This window comes from Acomys minous (assembly GCF_964271855.1).
Source record: "Acomys minous genome assembly, chromosome: 5".
NCBI classification, from domain to species: Eukaryota; Metazoa; Chordata; class Mammalia; order Rodentia; family Muridae; genus Acomys; species Acomys minous.
In genome coordinates, this window is record NC_140494.1 from 24,170,176 (window position 1) to 24,182,649 (window position 12,474).

Here is a 12,474-nt window from a genome sequence, read left to right on the forward strand (position 1 = left end):
TTGGTCCTAACAGTTACTGAAATGTAAAGATGGTTAAGAAAACCAACACAGAAGCATTGATGAGATTTCTGTTTGACAGAGATTGCTCTTCTAGCCCAGTGGCTCCCGGATCACCTTAGGTGATAGACACTGCTATTTACACAAGTATTTTTAACCAAAGTAAAGCAAACAAAGCTGCTACTTTAAAATCATACAGCTAAATAGTAAAGATGAAATTTTAACTTCAAGGAAACAGAAGTTATTTCTTTTCTTGTTCAGTGTATAAAACTGAAATACACACAAAGCTATAATAACTACCCCTGCGGGTATTGGTGACCTTTGACAACACAAAGAAATTATTTATAGTCTGAAGCTATGTCTCTCTAGTATTACAGAGTAAATAGGAAATATGCTCTGGTTCACAAGCTGTACTTTTCCCAAGAGGACAGAAGTCTTACAGAAGGAGTTTGGCTTTGCTTCCATCTGAGCCTTGAAGAAAGCAATTTCTTCAATTTAATAAAGTATCAAGAATGTCTCAACCAGTTCTATGAAATGAAGACCAGAAAAACATATTAAAAGTATAAAACCATCCTGAAATATACATTTACATTCTCTTGGAGCATTTTAATTGTTAAGAAAAAAGAATTTCTAAAAAGTGAGTTGTCTTCAGTAGTACAGCAATGAACATTTACTAAAAGTAAAATATTCACCTGTTGCCCAAGAAATATATTTTAAGTACTTGCCATTTACAAGAATCCATCAGCAAATTATAATAAAACAATCTTCTCCTGGCAGAACTAACATGCCTGGGAAGACTCAGAAAATGTATATAACACATGAGAAAGAGACATAGCATACCAGATAGTTATACACAGTAAAACAACAAATGACAGAGAGAATTGAGAGTTCTGCCCATGGGAAGTGTGATTTGGTGTTAAAAGTGGTCAGCTGGACTTATCCTTGGGTGGCATATGATCCTGTGGCTCTATCTAGGAAGAAAAAAGTCACAGCAGAGGCACTGATGCAAGAGTGCTCTGGGTGTCAAAGACATTGCCAGCATGGAGGCCATGGGCTACAGAGTAGTGAGTAGGGAGGCTGTTAAGATAGAAAAGAGATAAACTTGAAAGAGAGAAAGGAGGAATATATAAGAGGCCTTGGTGGAGGGGAGAGGAGAATGATATAATTATAATCTCAAAAATAAAGCAATAATAAAATGATAGCAGGCAGGAGGGACAATGGAGTAGGCAGTGTCAGATATAGCAACTTTTCTTTGAGTGATATCTATGACTCCTGACCAGGGTGGCATTTTTGACTTGTGTTTCCAAAGACCATCCCCAATGCTTACAGTCATTCAGACATACTGGTAAGGAAGAAGATGTCTTACAACTCAACCATATTCCATTCCCCTTAAATTTATAAGCATGGAGTAACTCTCTCTGTTATTTCTCTGGTCACTGTCCCCAATATATTCACAAACACAACTTCTTTAAAGGCTCACTCCAGTCACATATGTAAAAGAACTCAGAGGTCATCACTCAACCTAGCAGCTGGCAAGAAGGTGAACAGATGAAATAATCAACCATTCTTGGGTCTATCACAGAAAATTACAAGGTGAACTGCTGCCTGGAGACTTGAACTGATGAGCAGGCAGATGAGAATTTCTTCTTATTGAGTACAAACCCATGAGTAGATGGCTTTTCTAGGAGAAGCTACAGTAAGCACATACTGTTTGATGAATTTCGGAAGCCACACTGGGTGAGTTGAAAAGTTAAAAACAACAAAAGTCACAGTCCCAAGGATCTTCCACACTTGCGGTTCACTTCTAGGAAATCAGATGGCTTCTCAGAGTAAATACTGGAAAACATTATAGGGAGAGAAAAACAAGTTCAAGAGGATGTGTTTTACCAAAGTAAAACACGGGCCACCTAGAGTTGGGTTCTTCAACCTTAACCAAGCTGGAGAAAGCGAAATAATCCACCCCGAATTGGGTGGAGAGGTGAGACATTGGAGACACATAAGCAGTTGCTAGGTTTCCGGTGCAGATGCCCTGATTCATTCTCAGGGGCAGACTGGATTAGCACAAAGAACTGCTGCACACTTCCCTGACTCCCACACCTCCCTCCATCCTAACGAAGGCCAATTTATGGATGTTCGTGTTACCCAGTGCATCATATCTGCTTACAAATAAAAAATACCAGCCAACAAGAAGGGAAATGTGCATACAATGACAATGAAATTTGAAGAAATAGAGCAAGTATTATAGCTAGACTCAGAGATGGTGGGCATATTGAGAGTTCACAGCACTGAATGCCTAAAATAGGAAAAACGGTCTAAAATCCCATCATCTAAGCTTCTACTTTGGCCAACTAGATTTAAAGTGTGCTAAAGGAAAAAAAAATACAATTAAAAAGTACCGAAGAAAATAGTGGCATTGAAAACAGGAAATCAAATCAGGAAATGTGCAAATGCCAAAGCTGGCAATTTGAAGTGACCAATAAAATTAAGTCTCTCTCCAGGATAACTAGGAAATAACAACAAAAAGGACAAGATTACAATTATCAGAAATGAAAGGGAAGGCATTGCTGCAGATCCCTTGGCTATTCCCAGCAAGAAAAAGAAATCTGAAGAACTGGGTTTCATCCAGGGAAAGTAAGCTTGCTTCAATATATGCGGATCAACAAGTGTAATACACACATACATAGACATTAAAGGCAAATCACACTGTCATCAACAATTGCAGAAAATGGCCTCTGACAAAGCTCAACATCACCTCATGACAAAAATCCAGACAAACATAGGAAAGTAAGGAACACAGTGTGACAAACCTAGAGCCAACATGATACTAAGTGTTGGCAAAGTAAAATGCATTTCTTCTAAATCCAAGGACATGACAACTGTGCCCACTCTTATTATTCCTTTTCAATATGGTGTTCAAAGTCTTAACTAGAACAGTAACGCAAAAGTAAGAATAAAAGAATTAAAAGGATCCATATAAATAGAAATCCCGCTACACAAAATTAGCACACCAAAAATTTAGTAGCTTTTCTCAATAGTGAACTTGGCAAGACACAAATCAGGAATAAAAACCCATTCAGAATAGTTGAAAATATAAAAATAAAATACCAGGCATAAACCTAGCCAAGGAGGGGAAAGACACTCCTCTCTCCATGTTCACGGGTTTTCTAAAAAGAACACAGGAAATCTTCCCAAGAGTTGGCAAATGGATTACATGAAATTAAAAACTTATGTATAGAAAAGAAAAAAAAAAAAAACACCAGCAGAGGAGAGAGATAATGTACCAAATCTGAGAAAATCTTTGCCAATTGCTCACAACACACAAGATTAATAAACTAACAGATGCTAAAGAATTCAAAAATTAAACTCCAAAAGCCAAACCATTTAATCAATGAATGAGCAAATTAATAGAAAAGACAATTTCAAAAGAAGAAGAGGAGGAGGAAGACGAGGAGGATGAAGATAAACCCTTCAAATCATGCTCAACAAATGCTTTGAGATTCCCTCTCACCCAGGCTGGAATCGCTAGCTTTGAGAATATAAAGACCTGCAGATGTCAGGAGGGCAAACTAAGAGAAAAAAAAACCTCTCTCTTAGACACTGCTCGTAGGAATGTGTGATAAATGGTGAGGCCACCATGGAACATGCCATAGAAGTTCCTCACAGGAGTAGAGAGTGCACATGACCCAGCTATACCACTCCTGGGCACAGGCTCAAAGGACACCACACATGCTTTCTGCACAGATGCTTACCCGTGACCATTACCATACCATTCATAAGACCTATGGACTAGAAGCAATCTATATGCCCGCCATAGATGAGTGGGTAAAGAAAAGGTGGTAGATATAAAAAAAAAAAAAACAGAGCTTTATTCAGCCATAAAGGAAATAAAGTCATGACAGTTGAAGGAAAACAAATCCATCTGGAAATCATTATGTTAAACAAAATAAGACAGACTGAGAAAGACAAATGCCATGTTTTTTCTCTCATGTGTGGAATCTGGATTTCAATTATACATGAACATATGAAGAGATGCATGGGGGCCAGGGGCGGGGAATTTGACAGCCTGAATAAAAAGCATAAATTCCCTGAATAACACAATCTGTCAAAGCTCAGAGAGGAAATATTTGAATCCGAGCATATCTGTGTCCATTAAAGAAGTTGAAATAATAACTGATAACATTCCAAAATCCAAATCACCAGATCTATACAGTTCAGACTTAATTCTACCAAGTGTTTAAGGAAAAAGGCTTAATCAATTTTCTATACTATTTTAGAAGACAAAAGCAGAGAGAATGCTTCCCAACTAACCTCACAAGGCTGCATTAGTGCACGGAGACTGAAAACAAAGACACAAGAAAAGAAAACTACCAATCAATACATCTTATGAGCATAGACACAAAAATCCACAAAATATTAGCAGATAAATAGTGTATAAAATAATTATTGTCCCATATATAAACAGATAGGTAGAAAATGGGATATTATTTCTTACTCCAAAGCAATAAGCTATTAAGTCATAAAAGACATGAAGAATATTTAAATTCACTAACTGAATGAAGCCAAACTGAAAAGGTTATATTTTGTACTATTCCACTTTTACTACATAAAAACACCAGTAACAGTCATTGCCTACATAGAGGGAAGGAATAGGCAGAACACAGAAAACCATTTAGGGCTAGTAACTCTGAAAGACATCAAAATTGTGGATACATGCTGTTACACCTTTGACAAAGTCTATAGAATGTACTAGAACCTGTTGCTAACTGTTGTGAAGAATGGGCTTTGGTGATGATCTGCTAGTGTGGGTTCACTGATTATGAAGAATGTGGTGTGAGGCCATGTTCACAGTGGGTGAGCCTGACCCTCCTAAGGGAACCTCAGTACCTTCCATCCAAGTCTGCTATTGAATTGCTTTAAAACACACACACACACACACACACACACACACACACACACACACACACACAATGCATCTTAATAAAAAACAAACACAAATGCTCCACAGTCACATCTGCTTGGAGTGGGCTGACATTCTGCTAGGACCCTGGCTAATACAAGCAGCCACTCTGGCTTCCCTCCTGTCCTGGGCCAATGGTTCCTAGTCACAGAGCCTACAGGAATGTTCACAGTCTGTCTCCAGTAGATGACAAATCTCTGTGTGGGTTACCCTGCCCCGCCACGTCTGCCTTCTAACTTACTTTCAGTGCGTTTGTCCAAAACAGCATCTATCTTTCATACTTTCAAGGTCTGCTGATTGCCCCTTTCTTTATTAGGCATGGCCTTGCAGACCCCTAGATTTTAGCTATCCATCACACATGCAAATGCATCTCCACCTGACTCTTCACCTGTACGAAGTCCCACTCCTTCTGCCCGTGACTAACTGCCCAGCTTGTCTCTTGGTTCATTGGTGGAACTCCCTGCAGCACTCCATCGGGATTCTCCTCTCTGCTGGACCCATGGTGATTTTGACATTATAAACTCTTGTATTTTCTAAGTTGTTTCTCCTCACGATGTATTCCTCTCTACACTTCACTGTCAGCCTCTCCAAGGGAAATCTAAATGTACAGAACTATTTATACTGTCATTCGCCTCTTGAAAGTAAGGTGACCTAGTTATCCTGCTCTGCTGTGCCCCCGTGTATCATCATACCCCATTTTTTTTCTGGATCCTTTAACTCAATCATTTCCTCCCCTTGAAATGTTTTTCTCTATAGTTTTCATGAATCAATGTAGGGTGAGCGAGAGAGGTTTCTGATGTGTACAGTTAGATGGATGGTCAACAAAGTAGGAAACACTCGAGGAGTTTCAGATTGTTGGAGAACAGACCATGCTTTCCTTTTGGATATTTGGGATTTAAACACTCATGAGACACCTGCATTTGTCATAGCCATGCCCTCCCCTGACCTAGAGTCCATGGTATTCACTCTTACACAGCCTGTAACAGATCACCACTGTTACATGATGTACACATTCCACACCTGCTATTCTTTCAGAACTATGTACAAGCCCTCTCTCACGGGTTGCTGGAACCCTATTCATACTTAAACCAAGATATGAAATCTTAGCACCCTACTCAGTTTGCCAGAGAGGAATTAATCATCCTCTCCTTGTCATTTCCATAACACTTTATATATTGGTTCTGTTTTGACACTTGCTATATGCCTCATGTGGTTCTTCAATATTTGTGTTTTCATAGATCATACAATTGAACTTTGAGTATAACAACACTTAGCTCAATGCCTTCAACATAACAAGGTATCAATAAACATGGACTGAGTTGAACAACTCACTTGGATTTGTGTTTAAACAACATAGATAATAAAAGATTCAAAAGCAAGTGATGCTGTAAAGTCTGTAGATGACTCCTTTTCATGTACATTTTGAAAAGAATGTAGTAATTTATTTTACATTCAGGTAGTTTTGCTATATGGCAATTGGCATGTAGCCAAGTCAAACATATATTTAATGACTTGATGCTAGAGACATGAAGTTGACCAGCACTATAAATAGTCATAGTTGAAGAGATAACTCTTCAGGAAAATTGAGACATTTGGATAATCTTGTAAAAAAAAAAAGCTAGGTATTCACTTTTTAAAATACCCATTATTATACCTTATCATCTAGAGGACGTTTGTCTACCAAAACATAAGACCATTCCATTTATCTCGGCAGGCGCATTGTCATGGTAAAGGCAATGATGACAATTCAGGCCAGCATTATGTTCTACATCTTTGTATCCAACATAGGAATGTGAAAAAAAAACTGGGTTTTCACTCTGGTAGAAATTATGAGCATATACCCATGTAACTGTGAGAATATCACTAATATATTCTGTCAAGTTTTCTAATGACTCCATGGGAGAGGTGTTTCTGGGCTTACCTGTGAAGGGATAAGTGGATTTTCCCCACATAGGAAAGGGAAACAAGTCTAGGCCAGGAAGACAGAGAGGATGCAGTACAGAGCCTTTAAGATACTTGGCCTGTTGGAGGATGCTCTGCCCAGAGATGGGCAGTGGTACTAAAAGTGCTATGGTACTGTGAAGGGCATGAGCCCCATGCCAGGAAAGTTTCAAGTTTTACTATAGACAATGAGGCAACATCTGGGGTTACTTTACTAAGCAGCATAGTAACTACATTGTGTTTAAGTTTTTGACTGCCAGAACCAAAAGCATCATCACAGAGGATAACGTCGCAGAGAGGCTGACTGGGCTCTCTGTCAGCTAAGTATCGATCAACCTCTCTGCTCTTCACCATTCTCCAGCAAGAGTATTTGTGCTAAGTGGACTCATAATAATAGAAGAAAAATCTAGAGACTGTCTGTCCTCGGTTAAATGGATAATTGGATTTCTTTTTCCATTTTTAAAAAAGAACATTGCAAAACAAATTAATCTCTTCAGATATAGGGGGATATAAAAGAGGATGTCTGCTTGATATAGCAAATGTGGAAAAAAATTGCATAAACCCTTCTAGAGGAGACAGAAAATATCCTACACAATTTCTCTCCTTTTGCTCAGGCCGTACACAGAATTAGATAACTGTTGGTTACCACAGAGCTATAAGTGCCACTATTGTACCCTGCGGGATATCTTGACATGCTGGCCATTGTTGTGGGTTATGGTCATCACATATGGATAGGAATATCGATTGCTTCCCTCCCTTAGCAGCATGCATAGACCCTTCTGGATCTATAAAAATACCACTGAGTTTGTTTTGTGTTGGCCATCTATTGCTTGGCAGAAGGCCTAACATTAAGTATGGTTAGTATACCCAGTGAGACTCCATTAGAGAAAATTAATTTTTCCTTTGCTAGCAGATGACAGTTTCAGATAGCTTCTTGGTTAGGGGGTGCAAGATTTGAGGCCAAAGGTGAAATCAGGTTTTTTTAATGTACTCATTTAATATTTCAAAATTTTATAGTGTGTATTCCAGTTAAAATTTGAAAATGCCTCTTTATAGGTCAGGGTTACTCAGGCAAATCCAGGAAGTAATTAGAAATCCTGTGACTTCTGAGTAATAAAGTTTGGGTTGTGTTTCATCGTTAATGTATACCATTTATCACATCTAGAGGATGTATAAACTTGTACTATAAAATTACTAATGCACCTATGAATAAACACTTTCCTCACCTACAAAATCAGACACCAAGTGAATTGAGGCATTCCAAACTTATTGCTCTGTAACAGTTTCAAATCACATACAGAAATGTCGAGGAGGGTTCGTGATAGAGCTGATGACCCTCGATCACTTGTAAGGCGCGCTAAGTTCAGGACGTCATCTATTCCTAATGCAGAGAAGAAAACTAAAGACCAAGGATGTGATAGGATTCTCTAACATGCTCTCACTCGGTCTATAAACAGCACAGAAGAGCTGTGCAGCCCTGTGTGTACCCAAAACTTCCTCACACATGATCAACGAGCTCCTAAGTCAGAACTGGCTTTTCTTCACAGGCATGAACGAATTCATACCAAGAAAGGTAACTTAAATAGAGCTCTCATTGCCAGCCTGAAGGACGTAGATGATTTAGCAACTCTAGATGTTTTGGATGAGGTAAGAACTGCATTTAATTAAATTTAAACATTTTTTAAATAAAATTTAGAACTGTTTATTGTGTTTTATATGTATGAGTGTTTTGCTTAGTGTATGTTTGTGCACCGTGTGCATGCCTGGTGCCCAAAGAGGACAGAAGACGGTATCAGATCCCCTAAACTGGATTTACAGATGGTTGTGAGTTATCATGTGGGTGCTGGGAATGGAACCTGGGTCTGCTGAAAGAGCAGCAAGTGCTCTAAACTTCTGAGCCATCTCTCATTCCATCTATTTTCTTTTTTATTTAAAGAACTGTTATGTACAAGGGGCTATTTAAAGACTATCTGTAATGTCGTACACGTTATTTCTCTCTCTCTTTTCTGTGAATGTGTGCATGCATGCATGCATGTGCCTCTGTGCTTGTGTCTCTTTCTGGCTTTTTTGAGGAAGTTCCTCCCTGTGTAGCTGCCCCCACCAGCTGGCTTGGAATTCATTATATAGCTCAGGCTGCCCTTAAACTTGCATCCATCCTCCTGTCTCCGCTCCCCCCCCCCCATGTGCTGAAACTATAGGCATGAGCCACCATGTCTGGCTCACATCCTACCCACTGGAAATACAAAAGAATGACATTCAAGGAAGGTCATATTAAGAGTCTTTTAATTGTTTGTAGTCAAGAGCAGGCTTGTGTCAAAAAGGCTCTCAACCCCAGACCAAAATTACGTCATAGCATGGGTGGTGAGGGCAGAGTGGAGGGGATGCTCAAAAGCTGCTGTTAACAGAGGTTTCCAAAGCTTCAGTTGATGAAAACAATGAACCCTCTGAGTCTGCAGGGACTGCTAGACTAGATGGCTTGCTCTGTAGGACGTGGTTAGCTGGGCTCAGGGTGGGGAGACTGGATGAAGGGCACAAAATGGAGTCAACTAAACCAAAAATAGGATTACTGTGATCACTTCAGTTCACAATTTGTCTCTTCTTACCTCGCCTATCTTTACAATAGCAGATTTCCATATCTTTCTTGCCTGCTGTCATTTTTTTTTAATACTCAAATGACAAAGAAGTGAGGTCTCCCAAACATGAGTTATGTCACAAATGTTTCTTCTCAGTCATTTGTCTCAAAAGTATGATTTACCCATGAGGCAGTCTCTCTTCTACCTCACATGTGGCCCCTTTCTCCTTCCTCTGCTGTTCTCAGTAGCAGGACACAGAAGCCTCTGAGATGCCAGAACAACCGGTGGTTCTCCTTAAAAATCACAAAGTTCATGCTCATGGCCTGAGGCCATGTCATTATGCTAGAAAGTCCCCCATCACTCTTGCCTCAGAAACATTTCAACATCCCTTGTGACACTACAGATCCAAGGTGGTAGACCCCAGGCTCAGCTTGTCTTTTCCTCCCTCTGTATTCTAGACAAATCTAGTCATTAAAGAAATAAATGGCCCCGTGGAATGAAGGCTCAGACCTCTGTCCTGTCTGCTCAACAGCGCTATAGCTTTCAGTGCTTCTGAGAGTGCCTCGGCATCTTACTCAGGAATTCAACAAACCCAGAGACATTCTGAACAGAAGCAATCTTCTGTGCTTTGCATCTAGACTGTCCCATTGGGGTCCAGTGTTAGATGCTTGGTCACCAGCCTGGGCCACTATTGCGAGACACTGGAAGCACTAAGAGATAGAGGCTGGTGGGAAGTCTTAGCAAATCGGAGGCACGCCCTTGAAGGGGAGTGTAAGTCCCTGGCCCCAACTTCCTCTGTATGATGTGTGACACATGTTCCCACTGTGGTGTACAGCCCCATGCAGGACCAAAAGAAGCCAGGGAGCAAATACCATCCCAAGCCTACAGGACAATCCACTTCTCAAGTGGATCAACAGTCCACCACTCCAGTATTTGTGGAAAACTGACTACCATGATCATTCAATAAGTTCAGGGTATATAAACAACTTTCTCAAAATAACCATTCAGGATGATCACAGACCCTGAAATCAAATAGCATCTGCGAGGCAGAGATTGCTCTTGCCTTTCTGAATTTCTTTTTCCTGTCAAATCTCCCATTACTGTGAAGGCCCGGGCTTGTAAACTATAGTCACATGATCAACTGGAAATTTTACTTTCTGAATTTGTTGATTCACATCCCCGTGTGTCAAAGCAGAAGACACAGCACTGTTAAATCACCTTGAATTAGAATAAAATCCTGCACACTCTTCCCTTTCCTCTCTAGCTTCCTCTTTATTCATCTACTACACCTATTTCCTTGAAGGCTGGATGCTATGAAACTTAACATGGTGTATGTAGACATAATATGCAATATATAATGGACAACATGTAGACCCTCTGTAAAGTGCACTTAAGACTTAATTCCACCATTCCAGAGGCAGGGGCTGGAGGACCTCTGTGAGTCTCCGGCTGGTCTTTCTGCATAGTGAATTCTAGGCCAGCCAGGGTTGCATAGTGAGACCTCTTATCTATAAATAAATAAATAAATAAATAAATAAATAAATAAATAAATAAATGGTGTTTAAAGCGGTATTCATCTTCATGGTTCAAAACCAAGGAGACGACCTGTCAAGCTAAGTGATTTACGAACATGATGGCCTTTGTCTACCATTAGTATCCTTAATTGCTATTCAGTTTTTAAAGTGTAGTTAACTGGACACAAATAACTCTGTTTCTTCTCCTTCTCCATGACTCTTTCCATTTGCCTTTTCAAAATGTAGGCTCCTCTTGTCTCACCATCCAACATGCTAGGACTGCTGGTCTGTGCACGGTCATACTTGACCGTGAATGATTTTTAAGAGGGAAACTGTCTTGATTTTGCTGCAGAACACAGTGTCTGAACACCTTGAGAAGTGTTATTCCAGGGACCAGATCTATATCTATGTGGGAGACATACTCATTGCACTTAACCCGTTCCAGAATCTGGGCCTTTATTCCACAAAGGTATGTGTGCGGCTTGCAGTCCCTCTGTACAAATAACTCTAGTAGTCAGATTCTTAATCTAAAAGGATGCCAGCAAAAATATTTTCTGTCACTTGGAGAAAACTGTGACAGTTTCATCATTAGAACTTAGACATAGATGTAGGAAAAATATATGAAATCAATGTAGGTACTGGTTATGGTCTTTTTTTTCCCAGAAATACATGTGAGATTGTGAATTACAAGCATTTTTACTAGTAACAGCCAATTTCTAAATGATGTCTAAAAATAAGGATACTTAATGTCTGCCTCTGAACTGAGTATTGGAGAGGCAAAATATAGCCACACCATTTATATATAGGATTCATAATGGCTGCAAAATCTGTCACTGTGATATTTTAAATTTCTTTTAATGTGTTAATTGGTTCATTATATCATACAATGTATGTTTATGAGTAAAAGTATTTAATTATCAATTACTCAGCCACCAAAGTTTTAAATATAGAATTAAGCAGGACTGTTTTTCACTTTTAATTAGACCTATTGTCTTTTGGCTATCTGTTCATTCTAAAACATTATTTAATATTGTGCCTAATATCTCATTTAAATGCCAATCTAAAATAATAATATGTTTACCAGAGTTGGCCTGGGCTATGAAAAAAAAAAAGGTTGGGATTAGCAAAATTCTGCTAATTAATTTACAAGTTCATACAAATCAAGTGAGATGATGTAGATTAAATTAAGAGATAGGAAACAAAAAGTGTCACATGTCAGAAATTGTTGTATCCAAGAAGTAGTCAACAAAATGACTTCTGATCCTATTAATTGTAAGGCTTTATTTTTTTCATGTAAACAAATAATCACATTTGAAGCCTCATGATCTACTTTGGAAATAACATGTGGAATTATTTAAATGCCACGACTCTGTCACTCTATCATTTCATGTTATATCCTATATCTAGGCTATATATATAAGATATATATATATATATATATATATATATATATATATATATATATAGTTGTGTCTGCTTTGTGCACACACAC

At 39.0% G+C, this 12,474-nt stretch overlaps 1 protein-coding gene across 1 annotated transcript in view; it reads left to right on the plus strand.

Moving 5' to 3' along the window:
* Positions 1 to 12,474, plus strand: part of MYO3A (myosin IIIA) — a gene marked incomplete at both ends in the record, with an annotated part of 161,408 nt that overhangs the window by 55,723 nt on the left and 93,211 nt on the right. The window contains 2 exons of the mRNA XM_084781810.1: positions 8,443 to 8,542; positions 11,335 to 11,451. Coding sequence (XP_084637936.1) covers positions 8,443 to 8,542; positions 11,335 to 11,451 — 217 coding nt within the window. The remainder of the gene's footprint in view (positions 1 to 8,442; positions 8,543 to 11,334; positions 11,452 to 12,474) is intronic.